This window comes from Suncus etruscus, chromosome 6 (assembly GCF_024139225.1).
Source record: "Suncus etruscus isolate mSunEtr1 chromosome 6, mSunEtr1.pri.cur, whole genome shotgun sequence".
In the NCBI taxonomy this organism is placed as follows: domain Eukaryota; kingdom Metazoa; phylum Chordata; class Mammalia; order Eulipotyphla; family Soricidae; genus Suncus; species Suncus etruscus.
Genome location: NC_064853.1, coordinates 120,368,746 through 120,396,437, shown reverse-complemented (window position 1 = coordinate 120,396,437; position 27,692 = coordinate 120,368,746). Strand labels below are relative to the sequence as shown.

Below are 27,692 nucleotides of genomic sequence, written 5' to 3'. Positions count from 1 at the left end.
TCCAGGGCCCGGAGAGATAGCTCAGCTGCGTTTGCCTTGCAAGCAGCCGATTCAGGACCAAAGGTGGTGGTTCGAATCCCAGTGTCCCATATGGTCCCCCGTGCCTGCCAGGAGCTATTTCTGAGCAGACAGCCAGGAGTAACCCCTGAGCACCGCCGGGTGTGGCCCAAAAACCAAAAAAAAAAAAAAAGAAGAGTGCTCCAGAGAGAGGGTGTTACAGTAGCAAAGGCCCCCTGTAGGAAGCAGCTGGTGAAAGTAGACGAGAATAAATCAGGCGTGTGGAATGAGGAGATTATTTTAGGGGTTTGTAGGCTCTGCAGGTAGGTTTAGTTGTAATTATAGTAGAGGCCTGTGTGGAGTTCGTTATGCAGAAGAGAAATGGTCCCACTGCTGGAGTTTTTCTCTTGGTACTGTGTTGAAAATGAATTAGAGGGGATAATAGGGGTGTGTGTGTCTGTCTGACTCTGTGTGTGTGTGTGTGTGTGCGCGTGCGCGCGCCGTGTGCTGAGGGTAAAATGATGATTTCATCATAGCACATAAGAGCATGACATCTGAACATGCATCTCTCCAGTTATACTGCGTGGAATCATGAATTGAGCAGAACACCTGTGTGACCTTGAATGTGATACTATTTTGTTCCTCAATTTTCTCCTCTGGGGACATAGAATTATCTGCCTTATAGAGTTGTTTGAAGGATTAAGTGATTTGTGTGTAATGGACTTAGGACATTGCCTGGACCAACCAATAGGCAATCAAGTATGATTATCTTTTGAAGTAGAATGTGAATTGAAGGATTAAAAGTGCACACTTGCTCTGCAATTCCCTGCTTTGGAAGGAGCATCTAAGAATTACTGCTATACTGTAGGCACAGCTCTGCAGAGTGAAGATGTGTTTTAAATAGACAGGTTTTTGCTAACAAGGTGCCATGCAAAGCCAGGTAGGGCATTTGCCTTACACACAGTGGCCCAGATTTGATCTCCTGCAACCCATATGATCTCCCAAGCCCACCAGGAGTGATCCTTGAGTGCAGAGCCTGGAGTAATTGTGTACCACTGGGTGTGATTCAAAAGCAGGGTATATGCAAAGTTTAGGATGCTTATATAGAAAAACTACAGAATCTGTGGAAGAGAAGCAAAATCCATAGTGGCTCCTGAATCCAGAGTGGGCACTCATAATGGCAGGATGAACTTGAAAGTTTTTCAAGTGTTTTTAGCCCTAGATTTTGTATTTAACTCCTCACGTTTCTAGAGATATTGTTCTAAGTCATCTTAAAATCTTATCTTTGCTAGGAATCAGTAGTTAATTTTAGGGGACAGAAAATTGAGCAGGTCTTTCTGGCTGTGCCCTCCTCCCAAGAAATTGAAACATTAATCCATAATAGCCTTTTCTTTCTTCCCTATTTTAAAACAATTTTTGTGCGGGTGGTACTTATTGTCACTCTACTTGTGTTTTTTGGGTGAATGATGTTTATTTGGATTCCTCTATTCATATTGGAATCTCTACTACTTTGCTTCACTATCTCTGTTACTGATGACTTAGATTTGTTTTTGTTTTTGTTTTTGGACCACACCTGTCAGCGTTCAGGGGTTACTCCTGGCTCTGCATTCAGAAATTGCACCTAGCAGGCTTTGGGAACCATATGGGATTCCAGGAATTGAACCTGGGTTCACCCAGAGCAGCCGCATTCAAGGCAAACACCCAACCTCTGTACTATCGCTCCAGCCTCCATAAATTAGATTTTTATTTATATATTCACTAATCCATTCTTAAATACCCATTTTGTGAAGCATTATTAGGCACTGACACGGAAACAAGTGTCTTTTATATATTATATATTACATATTTTATACACATAGTCAACCCCATACTATTTGAATAACTTGTTTTAGAAAGTTTCCATGAACATGGAGATAATAAATACTGAATGTCTTGGCTTTCACAGGAAATGCAGGAGTAATTCCTTCTCAGCCAATCAGTGTCTAATCTTGTTTTGTGTCTTTTCTACTTAAAAAGACTATTTTTTAGAACATTCATTGTTGATTAACTCATGTCAAAATAAGGACCAGCAAGTAGAAATTACGCCCGAACAAGTTTTCTAAGAGATCTTTTCTTTGTAAGGCACATCCAGCCTTACCCAGCATGTCAACTCTGTAGATCAGGGCCGAACGCTACTGCTCCAGCACCAGCAGAAGGATGGAGGTGTGAGAAGAGCACTGACTAGACTGGTGATGGAAACAGGAAAACAGAACCTTGTTTTTTTGACCTAGTGAGAATATACACCTTGCCTAACTCAGACTTTTCACAACTCTGTGCATGTTCACATGACTAGAGGTGCCGTAAACACTGACTTTGAAGTTAAAAATCCTCTTTCAGTGAGGAAACCCATTTGTATATATGGAAACCTCAGTTACCTAGAATCTACTCTCCTGGCTTTCAAATGCACTATATTAAGGGGATTGACATCAATAAAATGTTGAATTTTATTCTTAGGTGGGGAGATGAGTTGAAAATAATCAGGAAGGCTTCATTTTTGCATTTTTGTTAAAACTAGGCTTGATTTTAGCTGAAATGAGGGGGTGGGATTTCAGAATAAATAGTCACCAAGTTCAGAAAGTAATGGACTGGAGCTGGAGAGATAGCATAGCGGTAGGGCATTTGCCTTGCATGCAGAAGGACTATGGTTCAAATCCCAGCATCCCATATGGTCCCCCAAGCCTACCAGGAGTGATTTCTGAGCGTAGAGCCAGGAGTAGCCCCTAAGCACTGCCGGATATGACCCAAAAACCAAAAAAAAAAAAAAAAAAAAAAGGAAAGTAATGTGCTGGGGCCTCAGACATAGTGAATGGAATAAGGTGTTATTTTGCTGTGGCAACTCTGGTTTAATCCTCAGTATGGTATTTGATCCCCCAAGCAGTGCCAGAACACAGAACCAAGAAGCTCTGAGTAAGCTGGGTGTGGCCCCAAAACCAAAATAGTAAGAAAAATAAGGACACTAAGTTTAAGGGCATATAATGACAGTATTTTTGGAAGCTAAAAAAAGAGGGAATTTTTTTAAGTAGTCATGCCCAGGTAAGTTTTAGGAGGCCCTTAGAAGATGTTTCCAAGAAGAGTGTGAGTCATAGTAAAGTAAATAGGGCATTTGCCTTGCAAGCAGCTGGCCCAGGATCGATCCCTGGCACCCCATATGGTTCCCAGAGCCTTTCAGGAGTAATCCTTGAGCACAGCACCAGGAATAAGTCTGAGTACCGCCAAGGATAGCCACAAAACAAAAAGATGGTGTAGGCAAATAGGGTGTTGCCACCAAAGTTTTAAAAATCGTCACAGTCCCATTTTTAAAGACGCATTAAAATTGTAACGATGCATAATAAAACTAAAATCTAACCTGCTGGAACCAAGTGTCTTTTTATTAGGTAATATTTCCTTAACTCGCACCTTAGAACACTTTCCCCACATAACACCCAACAGTTCCTCATCTCTTTACAAAACATTTTTTATGAGTGTTTTTCACAAAATATAGGATTAACATCTGAAAAGAGATTGCAAGGGCCAGAGCTATAGCACAGTGAGTAGGTTTGCCTGGAATGTGGCTGGTGGTTTGATCCCCAGCAACCCATGTGGTGTTGCAACCCCCCCTCCCCAGCCTGCCAGGAGTAACCCCTGAGTGCCCCTGGGTGTGGCCCAAAAAACTTTTTTAAAAAAAAAAGAGAGAGATTACAGATAGGGACCATAGATCAAGTACAACATGGAAGGCATTTGCCTTGAATGTAGCCGACATGGGTTTGATCCCAGCATCCATATGGTCCTCCAAGCACTGGAAGGAGTAATTTCTGAGTGTAGAGCCAGGAGAAACCAACCCCTATGTGTATAGCTGGGTGTGCCCCCAAACCCCCATGAAAAAATATACTACAAACCTAAATCATACAGACAGCAAATGAGCTGGAAGCAGAAAGGAGGTGGGTTTGGCTGAGGCAGCAATGTGTGCTGCAGTGAGCCATGGGGGTGGAGAGCACATTTCCCTCTGGCCCCCCATCCTGAGTTGTCCTTTCAGAAAGCCTTTCTCTGTGTATGCTGGGCATGCACAGACTGCTGAGCCAAGACAGTAGAAAATGATTCTCAGCAGAATTAAATCACAGCTGCGGGGCATTTCTTGAAGTGAAAAGAAGTTATACTATGAGTATAGAGGGGCCAACCTCAACTACACTCAGGCTGCTAGTGAACCATGCCTGGTAATTCTCAGTCCACTTGGTACAGCTCTGACTGCTCAGGATCAGATCTGACCAGTGGTGATTTAGGGTCCAGCAGTGCTAAGGTAACATCTGGGCCACACCTGGTATGTCAGGGTCTCAAACACGCTGTGTATGTGCTCTATAGCATGAATTACCTACCCAGTCCCTATATTTATTATTATTTTCTTCGAAAAAAAAATATCAGGACCAGAACAGTAATACACAGGTTGGGTACCTGCCATATGCAGCCTGACTCGGGCTGATCTGAGTCCATTCTTGAGTACCATTGCCTTAAATGTAGTTCTCCTAACTCACCAGGAGTGATCCCTGATTCTAGAGTGATGAGTACTGTCAGGTATAGCCCAACAACCAAAAAAGGGTAGGGTCATTTTTTTTTCGTTGAATTAAAAATTTTATTCGAGGGTCAACTTCAAACTACTATCTACTAAACATAAAGCAGTAATTGTTCTGTGCTGGTCTGGTATTAATAGATACTTGCTTTAGTAAAAACTCATTTTCAGCTCCCAAAAGAGAATCCTTTCTACCTTGCTGTACAATTTTATCTTTCAAATATAGATTGGTAGTTAATCACTATGGCTGTTTTGAGGGTAAGCACCAAGTACTGTATTGCAGTCCAGGCTTATAATAAAAACATACTCAAACTGCAAATAATAAATAATGACAAAAATAACCACAAGCGCTATAAATGCTTTGTATATTCCATTCTATTTAAATACTAGGGACTGGAGAGATAGCACAGTGGCAAGGTGTTTGCCTGTACGCAGCCAATCCAGGATGGATGGTGGTTCAAATCCCAGCATCCCAGATGGTCCCCTGAGCCTGCCAGGAGCCATTTCTGAGTGCAGAGCCAGGAGTAATCCCTGAGCATCACCGGGTTTGACTCGCAAAAACAAACCATTCAGTTTAAATTCTTAACAACCTATAGGAATTAACCTTTTAAGTGAAATTGGATTTGTCCCAGGATCAGAGACAGAATTCAGGCCCAAATGATCCATAATAAATACAAAGACATAATTGGTAAATTAGTATACCTAAAATATTACTTTTATATAAAATAAACATTATATAGATTATGAAAATACATGTATGCACGTTATTTTCCCTTAGAGTGGTCTTGTATCCACCAGTTAAGGAGTTGAAACCTATTTTAATGTCGAAAGTGACTGTTATCAAGTTGGTTTTATTTGCTATTGCTATCCAGTTGTAGAGAAAGGGAAATAGTTTTATAGTTTCTTTCTCCCAGGGGTCATAATTTAGTTGTGGACATGAGGATGTTTTTCTTGGCTTATGTCATTTGTGTAGTTTGCCCTGCACATCTGCTACATAAATTACTAAACTGTTCCTTGAAAAGTTGCCAATTTAAGTCACAATAGTTATCCTGAGATTTGTACCTTTTGAGAAAAAAAAGTAAGTAAAATGACACGAGGGGCAAAGATACCACTACCATTTTGTTTTGAGTATTTTTTTTTTGTTAGTTTTAGATCAATTCTTGTACTTTTTAGATGCTAAAATAATCATATGTTAGTTTGTGTTATCCTTTTTGCTGGGGGGGCACACCCTTTTTGGTGGTCAGGTGTTAGTCCTGGCTGTCCACTCAGAAATCGCTCCTGGCTTGGGGGATCATATGGAATGCTGGGGATAGAACCTGCATCCGTCCTTGGTCAGCGGTGTGCACGGCAAATGCCCTACCACTGTGCTACCACTCCAGCCCCCAGTTTGTGTTATCCTAAAAAGACTTAACATTGAAATATAAATAATGACATTTTATATAAAATGAAGTGCTTTGTTTCTATAAGTTTTTGTCTTTATAGTGTTATTGTATAGTGACATTCTAATCTGGTATAGATTTTGCCATCTTAAACTAAATTTGCAGTGTTGTTTTTTAACGATTATTGCCTTAATGAACTGTTTTCTGACCTTTAATTCTACATAAACCATGAAATATTAATTTGCCTTTAGTATTTTACCCCAAAATAATAAAACTTGTCAATTGTTAGATATGAGTCTGGTAAAGTTGGTTTTTTTTTTCTTTTGGCTTTTGGGTGTTTTGGAGTCATACCCGGCAGTGCTCAGGGTTACTCCTGGCTCTGTGCTCAGAATCACTCCTGGCAGGCTCAGGGAACCATATGGGATGCCAGAATTTGAACCACCGTCTTTAGCATGCAAGTCAAATGCCCTACCTCCATGCTATCTCTCTGGCCCTATTTTTGTAAAACCCATAGATGAGTGAGACTATTCTATATTGTGTCTTTCTCTCCCTCTGGCTTACTTCATTCAGTATACCTTTCCATGTCCATCCATGTATAGGAAAATTTCATGACTTCATCTCTCCTGACAGCTGCATAATATTCCATTGTGTATATATACCACAGTTTCTTTAGCCATTCATCTGTTGAAGGGCATCTTGGTTGTTTCCAGATTTTGGCTATTGTAAATAGTGCTATAGTGAATATAGGTATGAGGAAGGTGTTTTTTGTGTTCCTAGGGTACATCCCTAGGAATGTTATAGCTGGATCATATAGGAACTCAATGTCCAGTTTTTTGTTTTGTTTTGTTTTGCTTTGCTTTGCTTTTTGGGCCACACCTGCTGATGATCAGAGGTTACTCCTGGCTATGCGCTCAGAAATCCCTCCTGGTGTAGCCAGAGAGATAGCATAGAGGCAGGGTGTTTGCCTTGCATGCAGAAGGATGGTGATTCAAATCTCAGCATTTCATAAGGTCCTCGAGCCTGCCAGGAGTGATTTCTGAGCGTAGAGCCAGGAGTAACCCCTGAGTGCTGCTGGGTGTGACCCAAAACTCAAAGAAATCGCTCATGGCTTGAGGGACCATATGGGACACCAGGAGATCGAACCGTGGTCCGTCTTAGGTTAGTGATTACAAGGCAAATGCCCTACCACTGTGCAACCACTCCAGCCCCTCAATGTCCAGTTTTTTAAGGAATCAACATATTGTTTTACATAAAGGCTGAACTAGAGGGCATTCCCACCAGTAGTGTATGAGAGTTCCTTTCTCCCCACATCTCTGCCAGCACTGATTGATCTTGTTCTTTGTGATGTGTGCCAATCTCTGTGGCGTGAGATGGTACCTCATTGTTGATTTGATTTACATCTCCCTGATGACCAGTGATATGGAGCATTTTATCATGTGCCTTTTGGCCATTTGTATTCTTCTCTGAGAAATTGTTCATTTCTTCTCCCCAGTTTTTGATGGGGTTAGATGTGTTTTTCTTGTTAAGGTTTGTCAGTAAGTACCTTGTATATCTTAGATATTAGCCCCTTGTCTGATAAGTTTTGGGTGAATAGTTTCTCCCATTTTGTGGTTGGCTTTTGTATCCTAGGTACTATTTCCTTTAAGATGCAGAAGCTTCTCAGCTTAATATAATCCAGTGTTTCTCAAATAGTGGGGTGCGTCCCCCAGGGGGGGGGCGCTAGGCTCCATAAAGGGAGGTGCATTTGACCACGGCAAACACTGTCATAACAAGCTAAGCCTCGTGTTTGTGTCTCTGTATGTCTCTGGAACTGAGAGTTGCTGTTCTGCTTCAAACTCGGCTTCGAAAAGCTATGCATTGCAAAATGTGCTCATTTTAGCCATTAATCCAGACATCACTTCTGATTAAAAATCAATTCGGGCCAGAGATATAGCACAGCGGCGTTTGCCTTGCAAGCAGCCGATTCAGGACCTAAGGTGGGGTTGGTTCGAATACCAGCGACCCATATGGTCCCCTATGCCTGCCAGGAGCTATTTCTGAGCAGATAGCCAGGAGTAACCCCTGAGCATCGCTGGGTGTGGCCTAAAAACCAAAAAAAAAAAAAAAAAAAAAAAAGCTCAAATTATTTGATATTTTTTTGTTTTGCAGGATAAATTTTTTTTAATAAAGATACTATTTACAGTCGCGGGGGGCGCTGAAAATGTTTTCTTCTTCCTAGGGGGGGCATGACAGAAAATAATTGAGAAGCACTGATATAGTCCCTCTGTTTTATCTCTGCTTCTACTTGTTTGGAGAGTGCTGTTGTTTCCTCCTTGAAGATGCCGTTAGTCTCAATGTTCTGGGGTGTTTACCTACTGTGTTGTTCTATGGTTTCTGGTTTCAGGTCTGCTATCAAGGTATTTAATCCATTTGCATTTGACCTTTGTACATGATGTTAGATGAAGGTCTGAGTTCTCTTTTTGCAAGTGGCTGACCAGTTATGCTGAATTCTTATTGGAATTCAGAATTTTTAGAATTTTAAGTAAATGCTTTCGTAAGGAGGTTATTTAAGACATAATTTTAATTTGTAAGGATTTAAGTGTTGCTCTTTGTTTGTTTTTGTTTTGGGGCCACACCTGGCTCGTTTAGTGATTACTCCTGGTTCTGCCCTCAGAAATTACTCCTGGCAGGCTCCAGGGACCTTATGGGATACCGGGAATCAAATCAGATTTGGCTGCATGCAAGACAAACGCCCTATCCACTGTGCTATTGTTCCAACCCTGGAATGTTGTTTTTTAATGCTTAAAATATTTAGATTAAAAATGTCATTTGTGATACTGATAATCTATAGCAGTCCTTTTTTAGAGATTAGAGGAGAAAGTATGTTTATAAATTGGTTAATAATTGTCACTGATTAAAAAAAAGATTTTTCAGATGACATCAGATTTAGATTAAACCAGTTCAGAAGTATTCTGCCATGCAAAATTTCTTTCCTGATACTTGGTGAGGGACTGGAGTGATAACACAGCGGGTACGGCGTTTGCTTTGCACTCGGCCAACTGAGATTTGATCTTTGGCATCCCATATGGACCTCCAAGCCCTGCCATGAGTGATTTCTGAGAGCCGAGCTAGGAGTATCCCATGAGTGCCACAGGATGTGGCCCCCAAACATCCCCAAATTATTTTTTTTAGGTTTCCAGTTATGTCTATCTAATTAGGCTCTTTGTATCCAGAATTATTTTATGTATTTAAACTTTTATAAAGGACTGAAACTTGCTGTATATCTTAAATAAACCTGGAGTGGGATAAGCAATTAAGAGTTTTAGGGGCCAGAGCAGTGCGATATGGTGTTTGCCTTGCACGAGGCTGACCCTGGACGGACTCTCTTCGATTCCTGGCGTCTTGTATGGTCCTTCCCAAGCCAGGAGTGATTTCTGAGCAAGTAGCCAGGATTAACCCCAAAGCATCACTGGGTGTGGCCCCAAAACAAAACAAAACAAAAAGTTTTATTTCCCAATAAAAACTGCCAATAAAACTGCTTTTAATATTTGGTTTAGTTTTTTTTTAAATTATCATAGCTATTTATTGAGCCATCTTTTATTTTAGAGTTGGGTCACACCCAACAGTGCCCAGGGCTTAATCCTGAGTGATGGATGCACTCAGGCATCACTCTTTGCAGGTTCAGGGTAGCCATATATATGAGTTACCTGGGATTAAATCCAGATTAAACTGTGTAAGGCTAGTCTGTTTATTTTAGTCTAAATCCTTCATGGTCATTAAAACTGAACAAAACAAAAAACCAAAAATGTTCCTGTGTAGCACTTAACATTTCTTTGGTCCTTGGGTGGGCTCAAAACACATTTCTTTATTTTGGTTTTTAGGCCATACCTGGCAGTGCTCAGGGATCATTCACAGTACGCTTGGCAGACTGTATTTGTTGTCAGGACTTGAACAGATCAGCCAGGTGCAAGACAAGCTTACCCTACCCACTATTCTCTCCAGCCTCAAGTATTTGACATTTTAATCATCCCTCTTGAAAAGAAGATACATAGTCCAGTAGAATCCTCTATGTATAAATGGATGAATTTGTAAATAATACACACAGCCACCTCATTTTATGTACATATTACCGAATTGAAGTAGGGCATTAAAAAAGATTATTGAATTACAAAGGGACATTTTTAAAAATACTTATTTTAGAGACATTTTTAAGCCACTGGGTTTTATTCTTGAAATCTAGTTATTACTGGGGATGAGATCAAATAACCTCAGATTTTAGATATTTTCCATTTTAGTTTCTCTTTAAACTGTTCATTTCTGAATCTTCCTTTTGAGTAAGCTTAATAAGGAATAATAATTCGACATTCCCCTTTTGGGTAGCTTGTGTTTAATATTGACTAAAACCAAAGAAATTGAATTTTAATGACAATTTATCTTTTTAAACGTTAGTATTTTGTGCTTTTATTATCACATTTGTGGTGCCATCTTACATACTAACAGGATTTTAAGTTATGTGGTTTTACTAATTCTCTGATTTTAGGAGATTGTGGCAGAGTAATAGAAAGTGGGCGTTAGAGCTAGCAAATCTTACAATGTTTGGACATCTGTTAATATTTACTAGCCGGGTGAAGTTACTTAACTTCTCTATTAAGGAACTGCTGTTAAATATATTTTCCTGGGGCAGGCGAAGTGGCGCTAGAGGTAAGGTGTCTGCCTTGCAAGCGCTAGCCAAGGAAAGACTGCGGTTCGACCCCCCAGCATCCCATATGATCTCCCCAAGCCAGGAGTAACCCCTGAGCATCAAACGGGTGTGGCCCCCCCAAAAAAGAAAGAATTAAAAAAATATTTTTTCCTTCTCTCATTTTTTTCTAAAGTAGAGGAGACCACTATTGATGATAATGGCATCACAGAGTGACCCCTGTTAGGTCTAGTCTGTTTCTTCTGGACTTAACTAATATTTAATTTTTTTCTTATTATTTGGAAGAGTATTTGTTCATTGTGTTTGCACAGCTCGTTTATAACCAAGATTCTGCATAATAAACATATTAACATTTGCTTTAACAACATGAATTCTAAAATAAGTATTTAATACTAATACTTGTACTAAGATACATTTGATTTGTTTTTATTTCAGATATAGAAAACTAATTAGTAGCAAATACCCAGCTAAAAAGATTGATTTTCCATCTCCTTACACCAGGGGTCTCAAACTCAATTTACCTGGGGACCGCAGGAGGCAAAGTCGGGGTGATCCTTGAGTGAAAAGTCAATAGTAAGCCTTGAACATTGGGGGATGTGACCCAAACAACTAAAACAAAACAAAACAAAAAAAGATTCCTCTAGGACAGGGCCACAAAATGTTGTGCGGAGGGCCACAAACGGCCCACGGGCCGCAAGTTTGAGACCCCTGCCTTACATCATTTATTATGTTTCAGATACTATTTATTTGCTTACTTATTTTTGGCTAACAAAATTTTTTTTGAATTTAGGAGTGATTGTTGGCTAAAAATGTATACTGATCATAGGTTTATAATATCATGCAATTGGTTTTAAAATGTATTGATCCAATTATCTTGCAAAGAAGGATACTGTGGTAAAAGCAAATGGGTGGATGATCAAACAATATATTAGGGCATATGTTCTTAAGTTTTTCCCTAAATGCTTCGGCCAGAAACATTTTCCTGTCAAGGGATCTCCCAGTTGCTGCTTCAGGGGCCTTTCCCAGTAGTTCTTTGCCAACAGGCCTGCAATGACCCAAAGAAGGGTTTTGGGTCAGGCCCTGTACTGCTGGGCCATCCCAGGATGACTTTTAGTGCTGGGAAGGTGCTCTGGGCTTCATACAGAGAGGCTTAGGGAACCCTGAGGTGCTGAGACTCTAGGTCTGTGCCTTAATCCTGAGACTATCTCTCCTACCTTTGAGTGACTTACATGAGAACTTTCTTTGATATTCAAGTTAGGATTGCTTTATAGTTTTTTGTTTGTTTGTTTGTTTGTTTTGTTTTGTTTTTTTTCGGGCCACACCAGTTTGATGCTCAGGGGTTACTTCTGGCTAAGCGCTCAGAAATTGCCACTGGCTTGGGGGGACCATATGGGACGCGGGGGGATGGAACCTCGGTCTTTCCTTGGCTAGCGCTTGCAAGGCAGACACCTTACCTCTAGTGCCACCTTGCCGGTCCCTGCTTTACAGTTTTTAAAAGTTTTTTTAAGCTCCTTTACAAGGAATAATATAATGGTTTTATCTATAGCTCAATCATACCTTTTAAAAATTTTTTGTACTGAAATGAAGAAGTGACTCTGAACTACAGTTTTAAATGCCAGGAATCATTTTTCCTAAAGCAGTTTTCAATAACTTTGATTTCATTATTGGGTGCCTCTTCACAAGTACTTGGGTACAATATTGAGTACTTGTTTACACACATAACATTTGGTATACATACTTTAGATTGTACACATAAATAATAGTTCCTGGTTCACACTTATTAGCCTGATACAAGACATTGGAAGCACAGACAATACTCTTGTCTTTGTTGGTGCTTTTTGCCTATAAATAGTTAAAAGGGAGCTAATGGTGAGAAGGTATTTATTTATATTTTTAATGGCATTTAATAATTTGCCCTTGATTACAACATAATGTTCATGAGAAAATTGGAAAAAGACAGGGAAGAATTAAGAAAAAAGTTACTGTTTAAAGCCATTTATTAGGACTGTCTTTTGCTGTCTTTTTTTTTTTCTATTTCTCTTGAGTATAGATACATATTTACAACAAGCTTTTAAAGCGCTAAAAGAAAATACTACTAAATACTTTTCTGATCTCAAAATGAAAGAAGTCATAAGTCTTTGGAACTTCCCACTTTTTGTTTTGTTTTGTTTTGTTTTGGATCACACCCATCAGCACTCGAGTTCCTCCTGGCTCTACACTCAGAAATCGCTCCTGGCTGGCACGGGGGACCATATGGGATGTCGGGATTCAAACCATCATCCTTCTGCATGCAAGGCAAATGCCTTACCTCCATGCTATCTCTCCGGCCCCACATTACCAACTTCTAATGATAATTAGAAGCTTTACTGTCACTAATTAAAAACCCTATTCTAATTTTCTTTTCACCGACTTTACTTTTTAAACCCTTGATCCAAGCTGATAGTAAGTAATATGTCTTTTTTTTTTTTTTGGATGTAGTGAGTAGTGAAATTGGGGTGCAAAGTAGGGCTAAATGAACATTAATAATTTACAAGTTGAATAATCAATCCCTGACTACTTGAACATTGGGTGTGCTTACATAGTGACCATGGACTTACTGAACTAGAAATGGGAACTTTTCATAAATGAGGGGAGTTGGTGGCCTCGGGTGACCAACTACCTTTATGCAAATTCTCTACTTTTTTGGTTTGGGGCCAGACCTGGTGACGCTCAGTGGTTACTCTACACTGGCTTTGCACTCAGAAATCGCTCCTGGCTTGGGAGATCATATGGGATGCTGGGAATCAAACCCAGGTCTGTCCTGGGCCAGCCGAGTGCAAGGCAAGCACCCTACTGCTGCGTTGCCTCTTGTTAGAGTGTTGCAAGGAGCAGATGTCAAAGCATAGTAAAGAGAATATTGCTATACCATGAACATTTCAAAACATGAAGCAGCTTTTTATATTTTTCACTCTGTCATTTGTTTTTCAGCAAGGCGAAATAATTTTGCCTGTAGAGACCATCTTAGACCTTTGTCTGAATTTTATGTGTTATAAAACTGTTGAGAGAGCCCCACCTAGTGCCTGAAACATCCCTTCCTAAAACATGTCAATTACAAGGAAGTTTTAGGAATTAAATCTACATTCCTAAAATATTTTTCCTTTCGTATCTGGATATAATTTTTTAAAGTTTTTTTGGGGGGTTCTTTTTATTTTTTCTCTCCAGCCCCTAGGAGGGTCTTATTACAAAAGACTGGCATTATGGTTAGAGTGTGTGGGTCAAGGGCCATAGAAAATATGGGAAAGGGAGATTAAAGCACCATTTATTCCTACCATTTTAGAAACAGATTTTTTAAATGGCCTGACGTAAGTCCAAACTGTATAGTGATTTTGAGTTTACTTTTTTTGTCTGAATTAAATGCAGCTTAAAAATACTATTTTAGCACTTCCTTCCCATCCTCTTCCACTTCCTCCTTCTCTTTCTCCTCCTCCTTTGCCTCTCCCTCCTCCTCTTCTTCCTCCCTCTCCTTTTCCTTCTCCTTTTCTCCTCCTTCTCCTTCCTCCACCTCTTTTTCTCCCTCTCTTCTCTTCCTTTTCTTCCTCCTCCTTTCTCCTCTTCTTCTTCCTCCTCTTCCTCCACCTCCTCTACTTCCTCCTCTTCCTCCACCTCCTCCTCCTCTTTCTCCTTTCCTTCTCTTCCTGTTCTTCCTCCCCTTCTCTTCCTGTTCTTCCTCCTCTTCCTCCTACTCTTCCTGTTTCCCCTCCTCCTCATCCTCCTCGTCTGTGGCTTTATCCCAGAACATCACAGAGCCAAACGCATTCCCAGAGTCTGGAGGCTGGAATGTAGAGTGCAGAGTATACCCCACCTAAAAAAAAAAAGAAAAGAAAAATACTATTTTAGCATACCTTGTGCCTTGAGATCTCAAGAATTCTTTCCAGTTTCTGAAAGTGATAGTTTTATTTGGGAAAATGGCTTTAAAATAGAGCTTGATTCTCTTCATGAAAATCTGGTTTGTTGTTGTTATCATTACTATATCCTTCTGTAAATATACTCCATAACTATCTTGTGAATGCATATAATGGCAAATTGTCATTTTACATAGTTCCCATTGTTTTTTAACCAAGGAAAACCGAGATATTAAATTGCTGGCTTTCTGCCATTTCTCCCTCTAAATACGCAACGCTCAAACCAAGCCTTCAGCTATGAGTCTTGAAGGGTTATGGAAACAGGACCCTTCTCATTTGACCCACGGGCTTTTGTAGCTCGAACAAGGAAAGTAGTGTGCCCAAATGGTTTATGAAGTCTCTTGTAAAAATACTTCATGTACACGGACTAGAGATTAACTCCTTTCATCTTGTCCTCCAACAAATTAAATAATGCAAACAGATTTCAAGTGCATTCTTGGTAATGAAATGCTTGGGTGAATTATAATCCTAATTGTTCTTGCTCATTCCCACAGCTGCATTTTGACACTTTCAAGTGCCCATTGCAGGCATTCTTCAGCCATTGGATAAACAGAATCATTCTAAAATCCATCACTTTGTGGCATCTTACATTGCAAATCTGTCACTGACTGCCTTGATTTGCTTTTGGTTGCACTGTTGACAAAAATTTTAAGAAATGTCATTAGATTTAAACATAAAATGATCAATAGAGCCACCACTGCATTTTTATGAAATTTATTAATATATTTATTAATATGTTTTGAAGGAAGCAGGGGAGATTATAGATTAATTTTATCTCTGGAAAATAACTTTCATTTTATCAACTTAGTTGATAATTTTAGAAAAGACCTGTTCAACAAGATTTGAAGGAAAGTGAAAGGATCTCACTTTTTTCTCCTCAGGACAATTTTCTACGTTTAAGTCTAGAGGCCAAATTTGGCCTGATTTGCCAAGTGTAATTATATACATAATGATTCCTTTAATATTTAACCAAATTTATTTACTAGTCTGTCCTTAAATTTGAAGAAATTTGAAATATGCATTGCTTTATATTTGAGAAAGGGATTCAAGTGCCAGTGTTAACCTATCTTATTTAAAAAATAGAACTTTGTGATTACCGATAAGCTATATACTTCTAGGCTTTCACATTATGTTCCTTCATGATTTTCTAAGATTTAATTTAAGTGGAATTATATACATACATATATACTCATAGGCATTTATTGTAATAGCTCTTTAGATTTCAATTAATTATAGTTGTAGCATATCACATTTTCATAGTATTTTTATATTCCTGAGACTTTTATTTTAATTCTTTTTTTTTTTTTTTTTTTTTTTTTTTTAGTTTTTGGGTCACACCTGGCAGCGCTCAGGGGTTACTCCTGGCTGGCTCAGGGGAACCATATGGGATGCCGGGATTCAAACCACCGTCCTGCATGCAGGGCAAATGCCCTATCTCTATGTTATCTCTCTGGCCCCAATGTTTTAGTTCTTAAATCTGTATAAGCACAAGAAGTTCTGTTAATAAACACTTTGCTATCTCCTTAATTTCCAAATATTCCAAAATTAGTCCTTATTAAAATATTCCTAATTTAATTCTAATAGGTAATCGGTCTAATAATAGATTAACACTTATTGGGTATATCCTATGTTAGCCACTGGGCTATTATGTACCGATGATAAGCTACCCTTGTGCTAGTATTCTTTTCCAATTTACACTTGAAGAAACTAAAATTAAGAAGAACTCAAGTAATTTTTTTAAAGATCACAAAGAAACTGATTTTAGTCAGCTTTCTGAGGTCTCGACCCATGTTCTTGACTACTGATAATCTTTTATTTTTGGTTTTTGGGTTACACCTGGCAGTGCTCATGGATTCCTCCTGGCTCTCCACTCAGAAATCACTCCCGGCACACTCTGGGGACCAAATGGGATGGGATGGGATGCCAGGATTCGAACTGCCCTCCTTCTGCATGCAAGGCAAACGTCCTAGCTCCATGCTATCTCTCCAGCCCAACTACGGATCATCTTAAAGTTAAATTTGCCATATAATTTCTTGATAAAAATATAACCACATATTAGCCTGGAAAATGTGAAAAAAGTAATCTTTGTGTGTGTGTGTGTGTGTGTGTGTGTGTGTGTGTGTGTGTGTGTGTGTGTGTGTGGTTTTTGGGTCACACCCGGCAGTGCTCAGGGGTTATTCCTGGCTCCAGGCTCAGAAATTGCTCCTGGCAGGCACGGGGGACCATATGGGACGCCGGGATTCAAACTGATGACCTCCTGCATGAAAGGCAAACGCCTTGCCTCCATGCTATCTCTCCGGCCCCGAAAAAAGTAATCTTAAATATTACTGTTAAAATGATATTTTAAACCATAAAATTAAAAAAGTATTTGAGTTCCTTAAAAAAGATGATTTCTGCCAGCTTACATATACTTGTGCTTATTAATTTACATAATTTCTGTGAGCAGGAACTATAAGAGTACTTGTAAACCAGGCTGGTTAGGGAACTGACAACTTAGTCGTATACCTGTTCGGTTTCTTTTTTAATTTACACGAAAGCCATATTTACTGGATTTAGACCAGCTCTGATGCAATCTCTCATCTGCATTCTAGCAAGTTAATGGGATAGTTAAACCTTCTCACTGGTAAGTTAGATGTGTGCTGTAGTGTCCTGGGCTGTTTCCTTGCCCATTCTGGAGCGGCATCTCATTAGGGTCCCCAGTAGTGTCGTTATTAAGTTTCCATGTATTTCTCAGTTTTGATGCTAATCTTTGTGCGTATGTGTGCGCATTTTTTTCTCTCTGCAGCACCAATGTGGTTATGAATTATTCAGAGATTGAGTCTAAGGTTCGAGAAGCAACGAATGATGATCCTTGGGGACCTTCTGGGCAACTCATGGGAGAGATTGCCAAGTAAGTGATAATTTGACTCAGCAGTGCGGAAAGAATCCAAGTATTTTAGCGTAAAAAAGTGAAATTTGCTTTGTTTCAAACAGTTTTGCTGCCAAAACATTTATATTATCATTCATATAATAGGTATGCCCTGTAAAAATTAGCTCAAAGTGGGCTGGAACAAAATAGTACAATGGGTAGGGCACTTACTTTACACATTGCCAGCCTGAGTTCAATTCCTGACACCAGGTACAGTTCTCCTGAAATCCTCCAGGAGAGATCATCAAACACAGCCAGGATTAAGTTCTGAGTAACACTGGTGGCCCAAACACTAGCTCAAAGAGTAAAACAAAAGTTTTCTTTTCCATTGAGGCTTAGAGACTTGCTGTGTCTTATCATGTAAAATTTTGACAAATGTATGTAAAATACTTGAAAATAAGCTTATGGAAAACAACCTTATAAATAACGTGAAAAATGTCTGGGCCACTATGCCAGTGAATGAAGAACTTGTAAACTGAAGTATTCGCAGGGCTTATGGATATGCTAGTATTAAAAATTGAAAAAATATCTGAGGAAGTATATTCTTTCATTTTTTTTAAATTAAGCTTGATATTTTTTCACTCTTCAGGAAAGTACATTAACGTAGAATAAGCCTGCCATCTACTGTCAGAAAAATATATTGCAAAATCTTGAGGAAAAATTTTTTTTTCCAGAGCTACATTCATGTACGAACAATTTCCAGAACTTATGAACATGCTTTGGTCACGAATGTTAAAAGACAACAAAAAGAATTGGAGAAGAGTTTATAAGGTATGGGCATTGGGGTTTTTTTTTAGAATTGGTCAAAATACACTGAAAACATGCTTACAATTTTAAGATATACTTGTGTAAGTAATTTTGAATCCTCAAGTAGGATATTCTAAAATTGTATAAGGGCCAGAGAGATAGCACAGTGGAAGGGCATTTGCCTTACATGCAGCCGATCCAGGACAGATGGTGGTTCGAATCCCAGCATTCCATATGGTCCCCTGAGCCTGCCAGGAGTGACTTCTGAGTGCAGTGCCAGGAGTAACCCCTGAGTGCTGCTGGGTGTTATCCAAAAACAACAACAAAAAAGAAAAATTATACAAGAAGGGACCAGATAAATTGCTTAATGCACTAGGTCAGGCTTTGAATAGGGGAGGCCAAAGTTTAACTCCCATCACATCAATTCCTTTAGCACCCTGAAGAGTAACCTCTGAGCCAGTAATCCCTGAGCACCACTGGTGTTGCCTGTCCCCACCCCAAATAGAGGGTGATAGAAGGAGCTAGAAGGAGCTTATCACTCACTGTTCCAAGCTAATACAGAGGGCCTGTACTAGGCATTTGCCTTGCACTCTTCCAACCTGGATTCAATCCCCAGTACCCATATGATCCCCCAAACACTACAGGAGTAATCCCTGAGTGCAGAGTCAGGAGCGGAAGCGGGCGCGTGGGGAGAGCGGTTGGTTGCTGGAGGGGAGGGCAAGCGGAAAGAAATAGACTTGCTAATGTGTGTTTTCTGGCTACCAGAAACAAATATTAATGTGAATTGTTTAAAATTAATCATTATAAACTTTAAATATTGGCTATACTTATTAAGTTTTTACCTTTCCCAAAAAATGTATATGCAGTTTAGTGTGTGTATGAACAATTAAGATGAAGATCTGTGGTTTGTCATCTGTACATAAAAATATGCCTGATTTATAATAGTATTGCACAATTCTACAACAAAGTACATGTTGGTTTAAAATGTATGCTCTGTTACATTAAAATTCTAACGTGTGCATTTGCACATATATATTCTTTATCTATTCATTTGGTTCTGATCATGTCATATTTTATATATTTATGTATATATATAATATGTGATATCTGTTCTTTCGTCCCCACATATTTTCTTGCCACAAGAGAGTAAGTTTTTCTGTGCCTTCCAAAATGGGGCATAACATTCATTTGGAACTTTGACAGCTATATATAACTTCTAGGATTGAAAACCAAATGCTCCATTTAATTCCTTTTTTGTTTTTGTTTTGTTTTTTGGTTTTTGGGTCACACCTGGCTGCGCTCAGGGGTTACGCCTAGCTCTGCACTCAGAAATTACTCCTAGCAAGTTAGGGGGACCATATGGGAAGCTGGAATTCGAACCACCGTTCGTCCTGTATTGACTGCTAGCAAGGCAAATGCCCTGTTGCTGTGCTATCTCTCCGGCCCCTAATTCCATTATTTTGGTGTTTTTTCTAAATAATGTATTCTCTCATTTCTTTCGCTTATAACAGCAGTTGTGACGAGATAGTTGGAAGTTCTGTGAATCATATGTGTTCTTGAAAATTAGACTTAAAAATTAATTCTTATGTAAATTAATTAGTTTTTAGTAGGATGAGGTTTTTTTTAACATCCCTCAATATCACCAGTCTGACTCCATTTTCATAGACATAATTATCATTATGTGATAGCTGGCTTCAAGCAATTTCAGTTTCAAGTAGAGAATCAACAGTGGTGGCTTGTGCAGATGTTGCCCCACCTGGTTCAAGACTATTTTCATCACCTCAAAGGAAACCCCATAGCATTTCTTTCTGTTATTTGTTTCTTGAAACAAAAATCACGTGATTCATTTTATCTGGGAAAAATTGCTAAAGGATCATATAACTACTAGTAGTTCTCTTTAAAGTGTGTGATGGTTCTAATGAAAAGTACCATATTGTCCAGATAAAAAGTGAGTGACTTACTGCAACCTTACCGTGTTTCCATGTGTATGTACATACAAACACTCTCCCCGTGAGACCCTGCTCTCTCTACCAGTGGTGCTTGGGGTACCTGGACATCATTCTCTTTGATGACTTGGCTGGAAGTTTCGACCGGGTGGTGCTCCAGCCCAGCCGAGTCACCCCAGCTGTGCTAGAAAAGCATGCATTTAGGCATTTTTAACATCAGAATTATTTTTAACATCTTTGGCACACAGTGTCCAGTGGACAACCTGAAATAATTTACTTTGTGTGACATAAGGAATAGCAAACAGACAATACGAGTTTTGGACTATACATTTAAGTCTAAACATACATTACTCATTTATGAATGTTGCAATGATATATTTTGGACATTTCCTTAGAACTCTATGAGAATTTGAGTCTTTCGGTGCTTTGTATCTCTACAGTCACTGCTGCTTCTGGCTTACCTCATAAGAAATGGATCAGAGCGTGTTGTTACAAGTGCCAGAGAACACATTTATGATTTGCGATCCCTGGAAAATTACCACTTTGTAGGTGAGCAATAGAAAAACCTTATAAGCAAATTAAAACAGTAGTTGGAGTTGTCAGTCACCTGAACCAGCTTAGAAGCTTCTCTGCTCTAATTAGAATGTGACTGTTGCTGGTTGTGTGACGAGTGCAGAATCCAAGACGTGGGGCCCTAGAGTATTAATTAGTGAAGACAAGAACTGCAGAAAAGACTGGCTAATAACAACAGAACCAACACAACATGAATGTTCGGGTTTATATTAAAATATGCACTGGAGACTGGTCCCCTGTGGTGTCCATAAAGGAATAGCTTTAATCATATGGGAAGAAAAGGTTAGCACTCCAAAACACACACATCTGTTTGAAGCTGGGGTTCCCCCCACCCACCACCACCAAATAATATTTACTGTGCAAAGCCAGCAAGGCCAGAGTGTGTTTGGAATGTGAACAAGGCACATTTCATTTTGTAGCATACCCCAGTTGAAAGCACTTTAAATTTCTTTTTTCTTTTCTTTTTTTTTTTTTTTTTTTTGCTACACTAAATCCTAGTAATTAGGGTTCCCAAACTTGTCTTGAGTAAATCAAGGAATGTGGGGTTCTTCTCTCACTAAACTATTGAAATGGTCTTTGTTTTGCTAAAAATACTAGAGTAAAAGACTGATCCTTAATGGAGATAAGTTGATTTTGTAATGCTCATCATTATCATTGGTAATCCTGTTTAATAGATTTTCATTGTTCTTCCCAGCTTCATTTTCTAGTCCTTTTAAATTCACTGAAGGTATTCATAAAGACCAATATTTACAACTCAAGACTTAGAATTTGCTGATAAAAAAGCAATTAATTTAATAGTATACTTTGCTTTTTAATTTAAGAATCATGAAGTCTCGTATGAAGATCTCTATATTCACTAAATTCTTAAACTTTTATTTCTTCCTGATCTTTACAGATGAGCATGGGAAGGATCAAGGTATAAACATTCGCCAGAAGGTTAAAGAATTGGTCGAATTTGCCCAAGATGATGACCGTCTTCGTGAAGAGCGAAAGAAAGCGAAGAAGAACAAAGACAAATATGTTGGGGTCTCGTCAGAGAGTGTTGGAGGATTCAGATACAGTGAGTATTCAAGATGGGTTGGCATCTCAAGAGTTGAGAGTGCTTTTTGGGGTGTGTTTAAGAAACATTGAGAAGTCTGGGCAAGATGCAATTTTTTTTGTTTCAGGAATATGTAGGGTACTAAATTATATATAATACATTTTGGCTCCCAATTTCATACATCTTGGAATCTTGTCCAGCTTTTACATCAGTGAGTCCAAGAATGTGATTTTAACCATTAACAGTACATTAAGTGACTTTAAATTAACATACAGACTAAAACATTAGGTAAATCTTCTCTCTTGTTGTTAGTTTTGAAGAAGGGTAGGGGATGATTTCTCTTACTCTTTTTTCAGAGCATTAAAAATAGAAAGCTTGAACAAGTGAACAACATAATTGGAAACTAGTTTGGCTCTTATTTTTTGTCAAAAAGATAAGCTTCTTAGAAGTCAGTCTCAATATCTTTTCCCTTAATTAAGCAGTGCACTAATGTGCCATGGGCAAATATGACCGACATCATCATCAGTTTTTCCATTCAGGACTATCACTTTTTCCCCCTAACACATAGGAGAACAGATAGAACATTGATTTCTCGTGTTTGTTTTTAATGTAATAATACACTTCCTTAGGACAGCTTGCTAAGTGTTGGAAACTGAAAATTAGAGGTCTTTTCTTCATTTTGTCCCTTTGGACTAAAGTGCTTGGTTAATCCCCTTGGTCAGTTTGTCTTTGTAGACAGGTAAATGCTGTGTATCTTAGCAACAGCTTTGTGGGCTGTCTGAACCCTCCCATCGGTATCAGAGGTGTTTTTTTTTGTTTTTTTTTTTTGCATTATACTGAAATCTAAAAGCCCTTTTAAATCACTCATTTTTAATACAATCAGTGTGGCTTTTGCTTTTCCTAGTAAATGTCTTTGTGTTGTGTTGACATAAGTTGAGAAAAATTTTATATCAGATGTTCTGTATAAAGATCTATTTTTTTTATCTTGTCATTACCTATAAAATACTGCTTTTACTTCTTCCTTTCTGCTTAGCTTCAAAGAAAAAATACTGCACTTAATTAGCTGATTAGGAATTTTTATAACAACAAAAATTTTGTATGTATAAACTCAATTTCTTTTTCTTTTCTTTTCCTTTTTTTTAAGTTCAATTTCTTAAGTGGGCAAGAACTTTTATTTTTTTGGTTTTTGGGTCACACCCAGCAGTGCTCAGGGGTTACTCCTGGCTCTAAGTTCAGAAATCGCTCTTGGCAGGTCCAGGGGACCATTTGGGATGCCAGGATTCAAAACCACCGTACTTCTGCATGCAAGGCAAATGCCTTACCTCCATGCTATCTCTCCAGGCCCCCGGGCAAGAACTTTTTCAAAGTAAAGCATGTAGATATGTTATGAGTGGGAAATAAAGTTTACTGTGGAGGTTTACTGAAAGGTTTTCCTAAGGAAGTTTTTCCTTAAATAGCTTTTTCAAAGTTGCTATTGTAGTTTGCTCAAAGACACATTGAGTAGAAATTGTTAGTTTAACTCATTTTCTCTTTCCACTTGTATTCCTCATTACTATCACACTGAGCAATTATTTCAGAGAAAATTAGAATATGGGGGTCTCCATACTCCCTTATAGTGAATTAGTAGTGCCATTTGTATTAGAGTTGAATATCTTATGTGTTTAATTCACCACATGCTTTTAGAAATTAGTGTTTTATATATATTATTTGGTTCTCTAACCAACTTGACAATTTTGTATGTTTTTTCATTTTGACATCAAATATTTTACAATTTTCAGCATCTTTGTAGTTGTTTTAGTATGTTTATGATGCTGTTTAGCTTTCATTTTTCCTTTGAATTAGTTTCTTTAGAGTCTAGTTTATCACATGCCATTGAAATGTACATATATGTGATAGAAAATCACTTTTTTATAGATCCAACACGACATCAGGGTTGTCTAGTAAAACTTCATTGTGTCATTCTAACTTTAAGTTGGTACAAATGGTGGGAAGATGTTTGAACTATACCCAGTGGTGCTCAGGGCTTATTTTCTTCTTCTGCACTTAGGGATCATTTCTGATGTGCCTGGGGACCATAAATAGGGGTGCTAGGGATCAAAACCAGATTGGCCATTTGTAAGCAAATGCCCTATCTGCTGTATTATCACTTTGACCCCTAAGTTGATAAATATTCTTACATTGTAGGCCGGAGAGATAGCATGGAGGAAAAGCATTTCCCTTGCATGCAGAAGGACGGTGGTTCGAACCCCGGCATCCCATATAGTCCCCTGGCCTGCCAGGAGCGATTTCTGAGCATAGAGCCAGGAGTAATCTCTGAGCGCTGCCGGATGTGACCCAAAAACCAAAAAAAAAAAAAAAAATTCTTACATCGTTCCATTGTTCATGGTCCTGTTTAGTTCACTAATGTCTGCTCTTAAAAGCAAAAGTTGCATTTCATTGCATAGCCTCTGCCTTTCAAGTATAGTAGGCATATTTTAAAATACTTAAATTGTTAGAAAATCTTTTTAACTTTGCAGTTCTTGCAGGTAATTCAGCAAAATGGTTTTGGTTTGATCTTTAGATTAGGCCTGGAAACCAAGGGGTGCCTGTAAATTCCATCTTCCCTCTGCCCTCAAAGCCAGGGCCTACAAATGAGTCTATAGCATTTTGGAACATGGAGTATTCAAGTGAAGTTTCCTTTAGTTTGTGGTGATGGGAGTTTCGGGGGTGTTTGTGCTATATCCTAAGTTGCACAAGGATCACTCATGGCAGTCCTCAGGGAGCCGAATGTGGTACCAGGGTTCAGACCCAGGTTGGCCAAGTACAAAGTAAGCACTGTACAATCTCTGCCATTAATTTGTGTTTTCAAGGGATTGTAGTTGTCCAATAAATACTTTCTAGTAACTGAAAATCATTAAGTGCCAAGAAAGAAAGAAAATGCATTAAATGGTGTTTGCTTTCATAGTCTTCGTTGAGTCCTCTTTTCTTTCCTTGGCTTCTAGGAACTTCCTGATATGCTGTGCACTAAGGTTTTGTAAGTTTTCATAAACAAAAGCTTTTGAATCTGCATTTCTGCCACTTAATGACTGGTACCATGTGCTGTGCCATGCTGTAATTGTGTTGAATCAGCACTGTGTGAGCTTTCTGTTTTCCTCTGAAAACTACTTTATTACCAGGAAAAGCTTTAGAGATGAGGACTGGAGACACCTTTTGAATTTAATGTTCTTAGAATTGCTTCTTTTTAATGCTTTCTATAGGTGAAAGATATGATTCTGAACCCAAATCAAAATGGGATGAAGAGTGGGATAAAAACAAGAGTGCTTTTCCATTCAGTGATAAATTAGGTGAACTGAGTGATAAAATTGGGAGCACAATTGATGACACCATCAGCAAGTTCCGGAGGAAAGACAGAGAAGAATCTCCGGAAAGATGCAGGTATTAACACTTTGTCTCTGGGGTCTCTTGGAAAGGTGCTAAATTCATGCAGCTAGGATTCTAGCTTTTGAGTTTGGGTATTAACATCATCTACAATTCAGTGTAAGAAAATACTTTCGCTTTGAGAGCAGAGTTAGGTCTATGGAAATAATTGTGAATCAAGTACAGAAAGTTGACTAATAAATTCTCCCACACAGACTCACAGTTTCTCCTCTCATGCATTATTAGTCTGGTACATTTTTTTAAACACTGGATAACCAAGCGTCAATACTGTTACACTGTTAACTTGTTACGTGTTTTAAGGTTCACTTTGTGGTACAGTTAAATGCCATCATTAGACAATTCTGCAGAACAGTTTCACTCCCCTAAACAGCTGTGTCAGGGGTCCGGAGAGATAGCACAGCGGCGTTTGCCTTGCAAGCAGCCGATCCAGGACCAAAGGTGGTTGGTTCGAATCCCGGTGTCCCATATGGTCCCCTGTGCCTGCCAGGAGCTATTTCTGAGCAGACAGCCAGGAGTAACCCCTGAGCACTGCCGGGTGTGGCCCAAAAACCAAAAAAAAAAAAAGCTGTGTCAGCCTACAGAGAAGTCCTGGATCTGCATACCGTCCTGGACGATGGTGTTGATCCTCTCTGTTCTTGCTGTTTGTTGCTAAATGTGAGCCACTGTGCTGCTGTTTTTTAGAATAACAGATCATAACTTTTTTTTCAGTTAATAGTCTCATGTTTTTCTGTATCTGTTTCTTAAACTTATGACATTTTCAGTATTTTTATTCAGACTGTTGATATACCAGTGAGACCATTCACAGCTTGTTTTACATTTGGGCATCAGTTGATTTCAGGAATCTAAAGTCAGTGTTGCTGAAGGATAATAAAGTATTTTTAAATAAAAGTTGAAAGTAGTTTTAATTTAACTCTTTAAATGTGCCATTTTATCATGATTCTGTGCCAAAATATATCAGGGGAGAAGGAATTCAAATGAAATTTTAAACTGGAAATGTTTTTAAAGATATTGGTAAACTACATTTTTTTGTTTTTGGGGCCACACCCGTTTGATGCTCAGGGGTTACTCCTGGCTATGAGCTCAGAAATTGCCCCTGGTTTGGGGGGACCATATGGGACGCCAGGGGATCGAACCGTGGTCCTTCCTTGGCTAGCGCTTGCAAGGTAGACACCTTACCTCTAGCGCCACCTCGCCGGCCCAAGTAAACTACATTTTTTTAATGGTAGGTAATTTGTATTTAATTGTATTTTGTGGTGCATGCACTTTTCCATTGAGGTATATCCTCAGCCCTATATGTAGTTTTACTTAAAGCCATACTTGAAACTTTTTATCTTTCACTTTTTCATTTCTACCTACTCACAGACCTGTAAATAAGTGTCTCTGTGTGTATAGAGGATACTGTATATATAACTTGACTTGTACTGCAGATTTTGCAGTCAGCCATTAGTGCTGACAATATCTGTTAGACACAAGAGTTAGGTTGTTTCCTTTACTATTATTGTTATTATTATCATTATTATTATTTTAAGTAAAACCTGTGGTCTGGGGTTACAGCCTAGAGAATTTGCATTTGATTGAACCAAGCCTTAATAGTGAATTCATAAAAGTTTCTCTTTTTTCCCTATAAAACAATCTTACTAGTTTAGAAGGAAAAACCCAAATTTCAAACTCTTTAAACTCAAAATATATACTGTGTGTATTTGTCTTTTTCTTGGGGGGGGGCACACCCCGTGATGCTCAGGGGTTACTCTGGCTACGCACTCAGAAAACGCTCCTGGCTTGGGGGACCATATGGAATGCACGGTCCGTCCTGGGTCAGCTGCTTGCAAGGCAAACACCCTACCGCTGTGTCATCGCTCTGGCCCCTATTTGTCTTTTTCTATTATTAAAACCCTGGAATTAGCTGTCTTTCCAAACCACATTTGGAATAAGATCCTGGAAGATTCTGAATTTTATTTATATTTCAAATATCTAATTTACCACTATATTTCTAGCTCTTTTTAAAAAGAAGTTTGGTTGAGGCTGGAGATATAGCACAGCAGTAGGGCGTTTGCCTTGCACACAGCAGATCCAGGACAGACGGCGATTTGAATCCCGGCATCCCATATTGTCCCCATGCCTGCCAGGAGTAATTTCTGAGCACAGACCCAGGAATAACCCCTGAGGGCTACCAGATGTGACCCAAAAGCCAAAACTAAAAAAAAGAAGTATGGTTATGATAATTGATAATTACAAATACTAAGCTTTAAGAAATGAATTCAAAATAGTCCTTGTTATTTTTCCCTTACTGCTGTTTTTGTGGCCTATGTATTTCCATGTTCAATTTGGCTTAGAAAATATAGTGACTATATATATAAATAAAAAATATATTTACTTTTATTGTTTTTGTTTTGTTTTTGGTCCACACTTGGCGGCACTCAGGGGTTACTCCTGGTTCTGCACTCAGAAATTGCTCCTGCCAGGTGCAGGGGGACCATGTGGGATACGG

General features: G+C 38.8%; 1 protein-coding gene across 2 annotated transcripts in view; it reads left to right on the top strand.

The window, feature by feature from the left end:
- The window catches only part of CLINT1 (clathrin interactor 1), a 75,678-nt gene that overhangs the window by 23,597 nt on the left and 24,389 nt on the right, over positions 1–27,692 (top strand). For both annotated transcript variants that reach the window (XM_049775709.1, XM_049775708.1), the window contains exons 2-6: positions 17,360–17,464; positions 18,157–18,253; positions 20,616–20,724; positions 21,644–21,808; positions 25,024–25,201. In XM_049775709.1, coding sequence (XP_049631666.1) covers positions 17,360–17,464; positions 18,157–18,253; positions 20,616–20,724; positions 21,644–21,808; positions 25,024–25,201 — 654 coding nt within the window. The remainder of the gene's footprint in view (positions 1–17,359; positions 17,465–18,156; positions 18,254–20,615; positions 20,725–21,643; positions 21,809–25,023; positions 25,202–27,692) is intronic.